Here is a 16,181-nt window from a genome sequence, read left to right as displayed (position 1 = left end):
AAAAACCCCCTGCACCCGAGCCAATTGGGTAACAGGAGAAAAAAATTCCTACCTGGCTCCGAAAACAGCAACCGGCTAATCCTACACCAATACTGGGAGAGGAGGGTGGGCTGAGCTCTTTTCCTGGCAACTGCTGCCAGGGAGGGAATGGAGCAGCCTAATAACAGGCTAGCTCCGCCCCTTACAATCCCCGTATGCTCGGGGAAAAGCGCGTGATCTCTTCCTCCAGCCGCGGCAGCAAATTACGACCCCCTGCTGCACAGGCAGGCTGGCAGCAGAAAGGGTCGCTTTCTCTGAATGATTAGAAGTTTAAGGAGTATTGCTTACCTGAGCTGGTTCCCTTTGGAGGAGAGAAGATTGAGACATATGGCATTTTTGAAGTACAGTATTTACAAATACACTGCCGATCACAGGAGGAAACAAAGATCTATTCCCAAAGGGTAGTAGATGTGCTTTCCACACCTGATCAGAGAGAGAGAGAGAGAGAGAGAAATTGAGATTCTGCATTATCTGTGTGCTTCAGCCAGCTCCTGGCAGTCTGTCTGCTCCTCCCCTAAGAGCCAATAGGGGCTCTTATTGAATGTTCTACTGCCCCCTTGAGTTTTCTTACTGAAGTGTAAATATATAGAGTGCTCCAGTTGCTCCAATAGTAGTGGCTGGAACAACTTTGTGACATATCTACAGTGTGAGTAAATTTCATATTTTTGCACAAGACGTGTTTAACATTCTTTCATGGTGATTAGTTAGTTGGTAACGGTCACTTTGGTGTTTTGCAAGCTCCTGGCAGTCTGTCTGCTCCTCTCTGTGCCTCTGCCAGATTCAAATATCATTGTTATGGTGTGGAGAATTTCTTTTTCCAAAATTAACTTTTTAGATATAGTCATTGTTTCCTCTTATTCTTTTTGCCCTTTTAATTCACTTTGATTTCTCATCTTTTGCATCTGTTTGTAACTTTAGCCCTTGCAGTTGTTTTATATTATACCACACAGGGTGGTGCTCTAGCAGGAGGATAGGAAAGTTTAAGAAGACAATGCCGGCCTCTGAACATCTACAGAGTGAAATTCTGAAAATCTGTAGAACTTCCCTTCCTGTCCTTCCTCACTTTTGAATTTCTCTTTGATAAAAATTGAGTTGATTGGAAACAGACTCCAAATTCCTAAGAATTTAAGGGAGAAATTGAATAAAGAGGAATTAAGAGGATTTCTCTTAAAGCGAATTCTAAACTGGACAGACAAATGTGTGTCCCCCAGGGAGGAGAGACCAATTTTTCCAACTATGATGGGTGCTTGGACTGAGCAATTTATTAACATTCAAGGCCTATTGAGGGGATATCTAAACTAGTTAAGAAACATATTTTCTTTTTTGATCATAGGCTTTGGTTTTCCTCAAGGCATGCCTCTTTAGGCCAGCCCACTGTAAAGAACAGTTGTTCAGTATAAATTCACAACAATAAAATCCACATAAAAATGGTTTCTGTACTCCTGTCCACAGCACCAAATGCACACACATGAACACACTCACATGAATGCATGAAACAGCTTTTCCTGAGTCAGACCTCTGGTGTATCAAGATCAGTATTGTCTATTTTGACTGGAAATGGCTCATCAGGTTCTCAGGAGAGGTCTTTCTCATGGCCTATTGCATGGAAATGCTAGGCTTGAGCCAAGGACTTTCTGTATACAAAGCAGATTCTCTATCACTGAATAGAGCTCTATCTATCTATTCTGCCCCAAAGATGGCCCAAAGTCTGCTATAGAAATGGAGTACAACAATCCATGTAGGATGAAAGGAGTTGCCTCATGGTTTATTGGTCCAATGGTCCATCTAGTGCAACATTGGCTCTGCCAGCGGCTGTCCTGGGTCTTTTTCTGGTTACAGCCTGAGATTTTTTAACAGGAAATAACTGAGCATGTGCCTGAGATTTTCTACATGCATTCAAGTGAGCAAGCCAATGAGTGAAAGCATACAAAATTTCATGCACGCACCCTCAGAAGCCTGACTTCTGTTGCTCAGCGCATGAATTTCTTATTGCTATCCCATTTTTGATCCAGAAGGCTCCCTTGGTGGCTTGCACAGAAGGATGTAATACAGTTAATTTGAGGATGCATCCATTTCTTCTCACTTAGCAATGCTCTAAAGTGACAACCTGTTCAAACCCCTTTCCTATTAAGCCCTTGTTTCTGGCCTTTTTCATCTAGTCTCACTCCCCTGACTGCCAACAATTACATGGTCAATTGCCCAGCTGCGTGCTCCTTGCTCACTCCCCACCAAGACTTGTCACAGTTCCAAAGTAGAGAAGGTGGAGCAGCTTTGCCTCTGCTGAGGTCCTGAGCAATGTTAGCTGATGGTCCATTGGAAGGTTGGACCAACACACACAATTCCTTGCTTACTTTCAGTGAGTGAAATTCCTTGGCTCAGAGTTCTAATCTATAAAAATAGCCTTATTCCTATTAAAAATGTCCCCCCTTTTTATTACATTTCAGGGCAATGTGACTTTTGCCTGCTCAGAGCCACAAATCACTCCCATCACCTTCGACAGTTCCAACAGCAGTTACCTGCTTTTACCAGGCACCCCACAACTTGATGGACTGTCAGTAAGTTTCCAGTTTCGAACATGGAACAAGGATGGTTTGCTCCTGTCCACAGAACTGTCAGGAAGTTCAGGTTCTCTCTTGGTATACCTCCATCATGGCCGGTTGTCACTTATTATCCAGAAAGGAGCAGAGAAATACGTGACAATCAATGCAGGTAATGAATATCCACCAGCAATGCTTTGTGTTTTGTCCTCATTTCTGATACTAATAAGAACTTGGAACATGGTACATAAATGTCTCATTTGTTTTAAGGGAAAGCATAATTAGGCAATCCAAGCTGACAGCCATCTTTTAGTTGTTCTGCCAAGTTTAGTGAGTGGGAAGATCTTAACAATATGCAGGTTTGTAGTTGATGTGACAAGCCCTTTGCTTGGTATTTGCGTAAAGGACACTGAATTCTATGATGGCAATTCAAAGGCAAGAAATTGCAACCTCCTCCTCTTCCCCGACAAATTCTATCCAGAAATTTTCGAGGAATAGCCATGTTTTCCTCTGCTACAGCAAAAACACAAAAGTTCTTTGCCATTGTAAAGATTAACTCATTTATTGCAGGGTTTTCATATTCAGGAGATCAATGAATTAAGTGCATTTAATATTTCCATTAAATGCCACAGAATGGGGTGGTTGCAGTTTTGTATAAGTGAATCAAACACTCTTTTTAAAAGTAACCAGTTCTCCTTCACTGAACATGCATTTTTCATCAAAATTATCAAAATTCACAAAAGTTTGACTTAATCCTAAATGCACTTTCTTGAAGTTCCATTAAGAACAATTAGCCTGGCAACAAAAGGTATTCGGAGCTAGGATTGGGATCCCAGTTTTCTAATCCGCCAAGGACAGCATGATCAAAATTCATGAGATTATTACTTCAAGGAAAACTATACCCACCCCAGTCTTTTACATTTCTTTGTTGTTCAGATTTTATTATTCACTGTAACATCATATTGCATGTTTTGGATGGGGGTAGAGTAATAGGAATATACATAAAACAAATGTGCATATTTGGCTTCTTGTAGGAAAGATCTCTGAGTAGGTTTGATCATGAATATACACTGCGAAGTAGCAGACTCCATTCTCAATTCAATATTTCTTTGGTGGTGGTGGACACTGGACACACTTCCAATATGTAGAACAAATCTTGACCTCAAGGACTTATTTGGGGGGAAGAGGGGTACATCTATGGGCAGAGGAAGGACACATACATTAATAGATCCCCTCGTTTGAATAACTATGAAAGCTTGTTTACAGAAACTCCCTTGATCAGGGTCCAGTTTTCAGCTGTGTGAATTGTTTATGCCTGCTCAAGAGTTTTGTTCTTCCACTAAAGTGCAATCATTATTCACAACTATTATCTCTTCCCCTGTGATCACTTCATCTGTTTTGTGCTCCTTGTTTATTTCCCAGGCAGCAATCTCTATGATGGCCTATGGCATTCAGTTAACATCAATGCAAGAAGACATCACATCACCTTAACTCTAGATAATGATGTAGCATCTGCTGTTCATGCAACCACTGTCTCACAGATTAATTCTGGAAACAGCTACTATTTTGGAGGTAAGTTAGTTTCAGTGTGAACACTGTTGATGACAATCTATTTAAAAGGGGGGGAGCTAATATGTTATTTTTATAAGGCCTGTTGCTAAAGTTGAACAGTTATAGAATGAAACTACCTGAAAAACTGTGCAACAAAATTCAACTGGGATTTAGTAGCTAAAATATATTAGGAAATGAACAGCCATACCTAAATTTCCTTGGATTGAATCTCAAAAATGCCCTCTAAACACATCTCTAGAATTTCTGGCTGTGATACTGGCCTTTCCAGGATGACTTCTCTCCCAAAATGAGGATTTTGAAGGGAATAGAGAAGGAGGACAAAAAGAGAAAATCTTATTTTTTTTTCCTCTCTGACCTCTCCCTCCCTTTATCTGTACATTATTTATTTATTTATTAGGATATTTCTACAACACCTTTCTAACGTTGTAAGAGGGGAATTGGCAGCAATAAATAACAGCTTGCGTGTGAGTGGGCTGGAGGGAACTATCAAGAGATGTTCTTATATTCTGACTGCCAAATACAAGGTTCAAGAATTGTACTGCCAGGCATGTAAATGCAACATGTTGATTAGTTTATGGGCTTAAAATTAATGATAAATTATAAGTTCTTTCATTTGCTGATTTTTAAACTTCCAGGAGTTCGAGTTTTCAAAGTTTTCTCCTTAACTATGATCTTTTGTGGTTTTATTATTTGAAATGTAATCACATGAAGTTGAAGGTCTGGGAAGCATTTGTGTGAATCAGAGCCCATGTGATTAAAATCAGAAAAGGGGGCAACAGTAATAGAGAGGGGAAGGAAGCAGAAAAAACCCAAACCATGTGGTTCGTGGTTCATCAAATTTCACGAACCACGAACCATGAACTTCCATGAACCTGCCCCTGGTTCACGAACTGGTTCATTTGGTTCATGAAAACGTCACATCCAGGTCAGAAAATCATCACTTCTGGGCCAGCAGAAGGTCACTTCTGGGCCAGTAGAAGGTCACTTCCAGGTCAGCAGAAGGTCTGCAAGAAGTCCATCCCCTGTTGCCTAGGAAACTGATTGATTGGCACCAGGCTGTCTGCAGTCATGAACCAAAAAACAAACCAAACAAACCAGCCTAAAGTTCATGGCGGTTCGTCAGAAATGAGATCTGACAAACCGTGGTTCGTGAACTACAAACCGGCCTGGTTCGTGCTTAATTTTAGTTCGTATTTCGGTTTGTACCCATCTCTAAACAGTAACATATTAAACAATTTAAATAAGCACCTGGGTGAAGAAAACTCAATTAGCATGCTGCCTGATTCTGTAAATCCCCCTCTGAGTTGTTGCAAGCTCAAGACTTTTTTTACTTTACAAGCAAATATAAATGGCAAGGGGAAAGACAGTACATGTAGGCAATGTAGGCAACTTCTGCTGATTTGAGTGGAAGTAGCATAAATCTTTGGACGTATATTTTTTGTAGGTGTTGCTCAGAACAATTCTGGCCTTTTTACTTAGAAACAGCCTACGGATATCTTCCAGTCCCAGTTTGGGGCTCTTTGCTTGGATGATTGGATCAATGCTTTGCCCCAATTTAACACTGTTTGGCTCTAGTAGCTCTTTTTTATGTCTGATGCCATCGCTGTTACGTACTTGCAAGATGCAGAGGCATTAAAGACTTCATTTTCCTTTGATCTTTACACCTCTGATATTTCAGCAAGTTTACGCTGTGTTTCTTGGTTATATTCAGGTTGTATAATGCTATGGATGGCATTTTCATTTTCCCGGCACCATTTTCCCAAAGCAAAGCAGTACTCTAGCCCAGATGCTGACATAACCCCTACAAGCTGGCATAAAGCTCAGTGCAATCAAAATGCCATATTGAAAAAGGTGGAAAAGGGTTTCTAGGGTATACCTTGGCAGCAAATGGCACAAAGCCATCGCCTGAACATCTGCCTGCTATTGTTTTATTGCTATTACCAATGAATTGTGCTAGTTTATGACCATATCCTTGGCTTAGCCAGATATACAGATACTTTGCTTCTTTTCCTGTTTCAGCATGCATTGTAAAGAACTGTGGAAATTAGACTAGAGTTGTCCTTTGGGATCTATGACCCATCAAACCCAAGTTGCCCATAGGCTGTGCATTGTGGCCTACCAGAGACTTGTTGGTAAATTTCCATCATTTTTCAAATACAGAACATTTATCTAACTTTTAGTGAACCACCGTGGCAAAATTCTAGTGTAAATTTGAGTTAGGTACAACTGTGTTCTTTTTAATAAATCTGAGACAAAGGTCCTTGTCACCACTTGATTTCTGATGTTATGCTAACACTTTCACAATACCATCCTCAGCAGAGTTATGCCCTTCTAAGTCCATTGATAGGAATGGACTAAGAAGGGTGTGATTCTGCTTAAGTTCGCATGGTTAAACAGAAAATTCTGTTAAAATGTCAGCGACTTGCTGATTATTCATGTGTTCTCTGAAGGCAGCCCATTTGATACCAGATATAACCCCCCTCCCTCCAAAAGGTGCTGCAGTTTATACTTCATTAAAAGCTCTGGAAAATCAAATGGCTAGGCATGTCCTTCTGAACATTTCTGAAAACTGAGCTCTCCTCATTCTACAAAATGGAAACTAAAATAGAAAAGGTATGGGACTTGCTTAATGCCAGGCAAGCTACCTTAACTGTGTAGAAGGCAGCATGAGGACCATGCTTAGCACAAAGTGACTGAGTTACTGCTACATTTTGGACAATTCCACATGTCGATAAGGGATGGCCCACTCACCGAATGCTGGCGGCTTTTCCCCTTGACTCCAGACATCTCCATTTTCAAAACAGTTGCAGGGTGTTTGACTTAAGGTTTTTAGATGCTTTTTCTGGGAGTGTACTTTGCCCCCCCCCCATCGGAAGAATGAGACAGACACAAGGCTTGGAATTAAGGGCCGCTTTATTAAATACAGCAGTACAGCTACAGTACAAGGTAGGCAAAAAACCCATCCCCACTTTGCCAATTTGGAGAATGAGAAAAAAATCCTACCTGGCTCTGAAATAGCAGCTGGCTAATCCTGTACTGAAACAGGGTGAGGAGGGTGGGCCAATCGCACGTAGCAACTGAAGCCATGGGGGGCAAAGACGCCTTCTCCAGCTCCTGTCTCCACCCCCCCCGGCTGGACCTGGATACTTGGGAAAGAGAGGGGTCTGTCTCCTCCTCCTTCCAGGGGCCAAACTTCGCCCCCCAGCTAAGCCTCTGTGAGGCAGCTGGGAAGGGCCACAGTGCCCCCCCCCCATTGGAAGAATGAGACAGACACAAGGCTTGGAATTAAGGGCCACTTTATTAACTACAACATACGTTCTAAACTGTAGCAAGGCAACTGGTGGTACAAGTCAAGCCACGGGGTCACTCCAGAACCTCCGCCTTGACCTGTCTGGGTGAGCCCCACTGCCCCGGGCATGAGCCATTCTTGAAATTGCATCGTCCCAGCTGGCCAGGCAAAAGATTCCCCACCTCAAGCTCCTAAAGCCTAAGCTGTACAGCATAAGGGAAGGACTTGCACCTGGGGTTCCCTGAAGGCGGACAGGTGGTGGCAGCCATAAAGCATACCATCCCTCCTGACATACCCCATTTCCCCACTGATGGGGAACTGCCAAGAGGGTGCTCACCGGCCTGCTCCCTATTTCCCAACTTCCTCCTGCCAACGCGAAGGGCCAAGCCTCTGCTTAGGCCCTCGCGCCCCACAGGTGGCCTAGTGCCACCCCAAGCCTTGCCACAGGTTCTGGAAAAAGGTATCATTATCAGCTTCATACAGGAAGCCCCATACAATAATTGCCGGCAACAGTGGTCCCAGTTGGATGAGTATTAAGTTCCTTGCTAACCCCCACTGTAAGGTGAATCAGGTGCAAGCGCCTCAGAAACTGGACCAAATGTAACCACAATAGGCAGGAAAGGACCCCTCCTCCCATGCTACCTACTTTGTAGCGGACCTTTAACCAAAACATATGGAGGAAATAAACTCCCATAAAAACCAAAATGCAGGGGAAGACCCTTCCTTCCCCCAACAGGAACACGGAGAGGACCCATTCTTCCCCTAAACCAGGGGTGCGGGGGAGGACCATTCCATCCCCAAAACAGTTGACACGGAGAGGACCATTCCTTCCCCAAAACCAAAGTGCAGGGGAGGACCATTCCATCCCCCAAACCAACAACTTGAACCCAGCTGTCTCGGCCAGCCATCTCCGCAATCCGGCTCCACTCTGCTGACATCAGTCACACCTAGGAAAACTCCATTAGTATTGGGCATTATTGGTGCACCATGGCCACTGCACAAGGGGCCCTCCCCTCAGAAAAGCAGCGCCTCCCAAGGGAAGCTGCTATGCACCAGGGGGGACATCCCTGCCCAAACAAAAAACACCTTCTTGAATAACAGTACCAACACCATCAAAAACTATTCCGGTTTTCTCATGGGCCTAGTGTCCCAACCTTACTGGGAACTTACAACTGGCAATCAATTACCCTCCGCCTCGCTGGGCTGGATCCCCTTGGCAGTTCCCTGCTGGCCCCCTCCCCCTCCATTTCACCTACCACCCCCTCCCTGCTTGGATCCAGGGCAGGAAGCTTAGGGGTGGTTGCCAGCACAAGAGGGACATTCATGCCTGTATTTACAGGCTCTCCTATTACAGGCCCCTTTTGCTGTGAAATCCCAGCAGAGCAACCGGAGTTGTGACTGCTGACCATCAGGGGCTCGAGCCCCTGCCGATGCTAAGGGGCAGTGAAGCAGACAGGTGACCACTGTCTGATCTATCATCCAAATTCGGCTTTGTGGGGGACATAACCTGCAGCCACAGCTGCTGGTGAATCTGATCCCAGAGGAGGTGCGAGTTGAGAGCATCCTGCATCCGGAATTCTTCGCTGTACTGCAGCCATGCAATACTGACAAAATCAGTGTACCCTCTGTAAATAATGTTCAGGTACTGGAAAAGAGGCACCGCCTGAAAAGTCTGAGTTCTACCTAAAACCTGAGCATATATTAAAAATTTCGGGAGTCAGTTGTGCCAGTTACGGTCCACCTTTCTCCTCCTGATTTTTTCCTTGTCCCGTTCCTCCAGCTCGTCCTTGTCTTTCTTTTCCAATTCTCGGAATAGAAGGGTGAAAACATCAACGTACTCCCTTTTCCCAATCTTATGCCTGGTGGCCTGGGTAAGATGGCCCCCAAGGGGGAGAGCTGTGTCTCCAAAGGGGAGTGCCCAGTACAGGACCTGTCCATAGGAGGGGGTGCTATAAGGTGGAAAGCCCCATGGCAGGCACCCCCCACATTGCCAACCCACTGATGGGAGGCAAAGGGGCTGACCACTGGCTGACCCCCAGGTAGCTTGAGGGCTCCCTAACATTGCCTGACAGCATGTAGTACCTGATACCTGACCATGCCACCCCAACTGTCCTGGCATCTGCCAAGCTGAGGTGTTGCAATGAGTACAAGGATAGGAAGGTGTTGTGAGACCCAGGGAGCCGGAAGCAGGGGCCTGACCCCAGGGTCCCCATGTCCAAGTGCATGCCTGCTGAGGCAGGGCAGACTTACCGCCAGCCATGTCATGCTCCACCGCCACTGCTACTTGGCCCCCATCTCCCTGACCTTCTGCCACTATGTCAACCCCATCATCCTCCTCATTCGCAGCACGCTTCTCCAGGCTAGTACTTGCCACTATCGCTGAACCTGCTGCTGACTAATGGACAGAAATACGCTTCAGTAACTCCCTCTGGAACTCCCCTGTAGACACTGCCCTGACCAGCCTGGTGCGCTTTTCCATGCCACTTTCCGGGACAGTGACCCTCTTGGCCCTCTCCAGCACCTCCAGATGCTTTAAAAGTTGAATCCTACCACCACCACTCCCTTCATCCTCAGAAGAGGAGAGAACAGGCAGGGCCCTCTTGGGGGATTGCATCTTAGCAGGCTGTTTGCCCTTGGACTGGCCTGTGCCCTTTCTGGAAGACATCTCCCTTACAACTCCCTTGTTGAATGTCTCTGGCAGCTAAAGAGAAGTGTAGAATAAGATGTAACACGTGCCAATGAGCAGACTGGACCAGCAAAATGGATTTGCAGCCAAACCACTTAACCACTGTACCACTGCAGGTCTACTGGAAATCAAAGAAGGCAGACAAATACCAGGCAAAGCCCGCCCCACAGGGCCTGGTTGACTACAGCACTTGGGCACACCACAAAATGGTGGAAAACCACACCATGGTGGCTATATAACGACAAAGAGTGGCCAAAATGCCTGAGGCCAAAACCCAGGGTATTATAAACCCTGTTTCCCACTAGCACAATAGCTCCAAGGGGCACCCCAGGGGAGGGCTTTGAGCCACCAGTCAGAAATACCCCTATTGGCACCGCACCCCACCCAGTGCCCTGAGGGCAAGCACAAGGTCCAAAAAGCACCAAGGCCTTCCTTGTGCTGCAGGAGCAGGCAGGGGTAAAAGCCGGATCCCCAGTCCCATAAGGCCTGCTCCGGCACAGGGCCCTGCTGTGGCGAACAAACCACTCCCCAAAAGCACACCAGCCCAATAAAACTGGCCATGGCACAGCATGGCCACTGCGAAAAAACCATGCCCTGAAGGGCCAAAAAGGATCTCCACCACTCCTCTGTGGCCGCCACCATCGATAATGCCAGTCCCATTCTCCTCTTACCCTTCTGCAGCCATGCCACCAAAAGGGGCTTTGCAAGTGCCCTTGTCCACTTTCTCCACAGGAACTACAGCCACCGCCGTGCAGAGCCAGCAAACAGTGGAAACACCACACAAACGGCCTGCCTTCCCTGTGAGGAGGGCGAAGCCTCACAACGCCTCCTGCTCTGTCCGATCACACCGAGCAACTGAAGCCACAGGGGGCGGAGATGCCTTCTCTGGCTCCTGTCTCTGCCCCCCGGCTGGACCCAGATGCCTGGGAAAGATAGGGTTCTGTCTCCTCCTCCTTTGCCCCCTCCCCCAGCTAAGGCTCTGCGAGGCAGCCAGAAAGGGCTGCATTGCCGCAGTTCCAGAAAAGCGCTGAAAAAATGGAAGCCAAACAGCCTGCAACCATTTTGAAAATGGTTATAGTTTATAGTTTAAATAAAGAAAATTAACATAAAAATGAAAATGGAGACATCTGGAAAGGGCATCTATGTTGTTAAAGGGCCTCTATATTGTTAAAGTATTAAAATACGTTTGCTTTAGATAGAAAAGTATTGCATATGTTTCAATTTTTCCCCACATTTCCATTCCCCCCTTGCCCAAAAAATCTGAAAAAAAGTCCCCACCCCATGGCTTCAAAATTTCTGGTAGCTTACATCTCTAGCTTCTCCCCATAGTGTACCTGTAAGGGTCTTAGAGAATGTCTCAAGTAACTTGATGGGAGTACAAACTAGAGTTCCTGTAAGAAAGTGGGACCAAACCATCATCTCTTATATAAGGCCTAAGAATTTAAAAGATGAGGGCAGTGGCTTGGATCCCAAGTAGCTTTTCCATGGGTGCAAGGGTTTCTGCCCATGGAACACAACTTTCGCACTATCCCCTCCCACTGGAGTCTGAAATACCTCCCACAATGCTTTTCCTGGAAGGTGGTGTCCCTTCTCCTCTGGCAGCAGCTTTTGGGAGGCATTTTGGGATGCAGCAGAAGGGGGAGGTAAGACAGTTGATCTCTGCAGGTGGACATATTTCTGCCCATGGAAAGGCTGCTCTCAGTTGAAGTCAATCTTTGCCTGTGACTCTATTCTATCAACATCCTGTGAGTGCTAGATTATACTAACGGGGGTTACTGATATTTCCTGTATTCAGATCAAAATGTGTTAGTTTGAAATAGCCATAGCCAGTGTGGTATAGTGGTTAGATTAGGAGTGAAGAGACGAGTTCAAATCGCCATTCAGCCATGACATTTACTAATTGACCTTGAGCCAGTCACTCTTTCTCTGGTTAACAAGCTGACATGATAGTTGTGAGGCTAAAATGACAGACAGGAGGAAGGATGAGATTTTTTAAAAATGATATAAAGGTCATTTAGAGTGGTATAATCCTGAACTGGGTTACATCCATCTAAACCCATTGAAATTAATGGGCTTAAGCCTGTTTAGGACTGCACAGAGTATTCTGTAATCTGTTCTTTGTTTATCATTACTATGTTAAACAGAAAAATGAGTAACAAACGCATCCAGGCAGCTACCTAGTTGTCCTTAACAGCCCTTAGTTCTCTCCATGAATGTACTTCCTATTCACACTGATTGGTTGTTTGCTACGTATTTCATGGGCATGGAGCACTGTTTATAGATTTTGCTGTTCTTTCCCATCATTATAGCATGGCAGATAATGGGATGAGGGCACAATGGGATTCTTTCGTGTCTGTGCTGTGGAAGTCATTATGTATGTGACTGCTCTGATAATACTATCATGGCATGGTAATGGAGGACTTTGAACATAAAGATGTGGGTCACACATGAATAACAGAGGTGACACTGTGCTTTAGATTGGAAGGAAAGAGTGAAATTTCTGTTTAGTGCAACAGCCCTATCACTTGCTTCAGTTTTAAGACCATGACTGGTATGGATTTGACTTACAACAGATATACAACCTTATACAACCTAATAGTAAGCTTTATTTTGGGAAAACTAGTAAAGTTTTGAAGCATCATCTTGATATTGGTTTTGTTGTAAATGTATTTATCTTTATTGTTTTATGCTTCTTGTGACACACCCTGAGCCCACTTGCGGGGAGGGCAGGCTAAAAGTCGAACCAAATAAATAAATAAATAAACAAACAAACAAACAAACAAATAAATAAATAAATAAATGTAATCTGTGCTCCACCGCTGCTGCATCTCTTAAGTGAGGGGCATCCTCAAAGACACAGACAGTTGCTTGAGCAAGTGAGTAGTGCCCCGCAGGTCCCACCAATATCCCACTGACATCAGTGGCAACATTTTTAATAGGTTTGAATTGTACTTTCTTAGAAGGCAAAAAAGCCTTTCACTTCTCCAGGTATCTGTATTATATCACCATTATCACCTGGTTGCTTTTTCTTTTCATTTTTTTCAATATTTATTACTGCAGAATTTATAACTCAGACACTTGCATTGAGCAAGCAATGAAAACATTAGGAATAATTAGACCTTTCCATCAGAGGTCCCCAAGGAAATAAATTATCATTTAAGTATTCTTCATCTACACTCTTTTCTCCCTTCTTTATCCCACAGGGTGCCCTGACAATTTCACCGATTTGAAATGTTTAAATCCCATCACGGCTTTCCAAGGCTGCATGAGACTCATCTTTATTGATAACCAGCCCAAGGACCTCATTTTAGTTCAGCAAGGCTCCCTGGGGAACTTTAGTGATTTGCGCATTGATCTCTGTGGCATCAAAGACAGGTAATTATTCTTTCTCCTTTCTTTTGTTTTGTTTTCTTTTCAGCCAAGCGGCTTATAAGTAATTTGCTGTAAGTGAAAATTCTAATCTACCAGTGTTGTTGATATTAGGTATAATAGAGTGCTTAATGGAAAATATTGCTGTGATGCTGTGAACATCCAGGAAATGGTAAATTGCATGAGGCTTTCTCTCTTTACATGTCAGACTGTGGGAGATGGAGTATGCAAATTGAATCAGGCTGCAGATTGGTATAAGGATTAAATTTTATGCAAAGCAATTTGATTGCTTTGAAGTTTTAAAAGGGAAAGTAAAGTAGACCATTTAAATCATCTCCTTAATGCATTTTCTGTTTAGTTTCAATGGATCGCTTAGGAATGGCATGCTATGGTGTGTACCCTAGCACTTTTGCAATGATGGCACAGTAAAATGCCCTGTACAAGAAAAATTACAGACTTCACCGAAGTATCTTGAAGGTCATCTGGTCCAGTCTGCTGTGCTTAAGTGCAGTATCGGTTGACAGATAACTATGATGGTCTTACAAATTTGACTGGTCACCTGTGGTGATTTTCCTGGAGAGCAGTGAAGTAAATTATGCTAGTCACCAGTGGCATTGGCAGCACCACAGAGGCTGCCTGACTAAGTCACTGCCAGCAGTGTTGATGACAAGCATAAACTTGCTCATGGCTTTCTCTTGTGCTTTTGTTGGCCAAGATTTAAAGCCAAGTAGTCCCTGTGAGAGTTGCTTAGCTAGGCTTGCTCCTGGGCCATTTTAAGGCTTAATCTTCTCCTGTCCAGTAGCTTTATGAAACTCAACTCTTTTTTTTTAAGGCCACAAAGGAATTTGTGGGCTGAGGGACAAGAAAAATGTTTTATGATCTAGTTTTTATGGACTTGCAAATCTTCACTGTTCTCAAGAAATGTACCTATATCGCACCTGAAACCGTTTGTGGAAGGAATGCTCACATCTTGAATTTGACACAGGTTTTTTTTTTCTCATAAATAGGGTTCCTGGGCCAAGCCTGGCAAAGAGTGGGAGGGTTGGGGGATGGGAATGTGGGGGTTGTATGATGTTTGTGATGCTGCCGATGTTACTATGTCACTTTTATTTTTATTTATTTATTTATTATATTAGATGTTTAGTCCGCCCTCCCCTCCAGGCAGGCTCAGGGTGGAGTACCACATTTAACATTACATAAATACAATTAAAAATAGATAAAAACAGTATACAAATAACATTACAACACTGGGCCAGTATACAAATAACATAATACAGCTTCTCTTCAGATGGTGATGATAAAATACTTCTTTTCAAGTCCTGGCTCATATGTAGGGTGGTGGACAGATCTTTAGTGTGGCCAGTGGGGGCCCAACCTAGCCTCCACCATATGCCTGGTGGAACATCTCTGTCTTACAGGCCCGGCGGAAAGATAATAAATCCTGCCAGACCCTGGTTTCCTCAGACAGAGAGTTCCACCAGGTCGGTGCCAGGACCAAAAAGGCCCTGGCTCTGGTTGAGGCCAGGCAGGCCTCCCTTGGGCCAGGGCCCACCAATAGTTGTTTATTTGTTGAACGAAGCATCCTCTGGAGTACATATGGGGAGAGGTGGTCCTGCAGATATGCTGGGCCCAGTCCACATTGGGCTTTATAGGTCAACACCAAAACCTTGAACCGGACCCGGTACTCAACTGGTAACCAGTGCAGCTGGTGTAGTATAGGTGTTATATGTTCCCTAATTGGGACCCTTTTAGATACAACCTGGAAGTGACAATAGGTAGCTCTAGGAGTCACCGGGCAATTCCTAGAGCTTCCTATTGTCACTTTTGGATTGTATCCAGAAGTGATATACCAGTGCTTATGCCAGGGTCTTTCAGAAAAAATTTCTCCTGCTAACACTCAGAGCAATAGCAGGCAATAGAACAAAGCACTGGGAGATTTACCTGTCATAAGTGGGTACATGTTTTTTATTTCAGTGTTTAATGTTTAGAGACTTTAAATTCCCAGTAAACTTCTCAGTTTAGGTGTGGATTTCATGGTAGGAAAGGTTTACAGGGGCGTCCGAGTCTGATGAGATTTTGTTTCTGAATATCCATTCCCTCCATATCCCTGAAGGAATACAAAAGACAGTAATGATAGTTAACTAGGCCACAGCTTTATTAAAGAGCTAAAACCGGGTGTTAATTCAATTATATACTAACTTTTTACCCAGTGCTGCTGATCTCCACCCCTTTCCCTGAAGGGAAAGTTCCCAGCCATCTGACCCATCTCTTCATGGATAAAAGTACCTCAGCTGTGAGCTATAGTTCCCAGGTCACCTTGCAGTAGGTTCATACTAGTTATACAGAAGCTGTGTAGTCTCTCTGCCTATAATGCATGCACGCATACAGAGAGAGAGAGAGAGAGAGAGATGGTTGTGAACCTGGCCAGTCAGCTTCATAGATTTTGCATAGCTTTGAGCAAATGATGTGGAATTCAGGAATAATGAATGTGTGAAGGAGAGGGGTACTGTGCTTGCTCTCTTTGCTCCCGACTCTTACATGTTACATGTGAATTTCCTGCATTGTGGTGGTCCCTTCCAGCTCTATGAATCTTCTATGTTCATTGCCACATTAACGTAGGTTCTCTCTTTGTGATCTGTATATCCTACATTCATTTGCAGGACAGAGTTTTCAATACTGGCCCAGTGTT

General features: G+C 44.3%; 1 protein-coding gene across 1 annotated transcript in view; it reads left to right on the top strand.

The window, feature by feature from the left end:
• Positions 1–16,181, top strand: part of CNTNAP5 (contactin associated protein family member 5) — a 472,567-nt gene that overhangs the window by 197,729 nt on the left and 258,657 nt on the right. The window contains exons 8-10 of the mRNA XM_054970095.1: positions 2,484–2,748; positions 3,999–4,148; positions 13,327–13,498. Coding sequence (XP_054826070.1) covers positions 2,484–2,748; positions 3,999–4,148; positions 13,327–13,498 — 587 coding nt within the window. The remainder of the gene's footprint in view (positions 1–2,483; positions 2,749–3,998; positions 4,149–13,326; positions 13,499–16,181) is intronic.

This window comes from Eublepharis macularius, chromosome 2 (assembly GCF_028583425.1).
Source record: "Eublepharis macularius isolate TG4126 chromosome 2, MPM_Emac_v1.0, whole genome shotgun sequence".
Taxonomy (NCBI): Eukaryota; Metazoa; Chordata; class Lepidosauria; order Squamata; family Eublepharidae; genus Eublepharis; species Eublepharis macularius.
The sequence above is the reverse complement of the archived record's forward strand: the minus strand, read 5'-3'. Positions and strand labels throughout refer to the sequence as shown.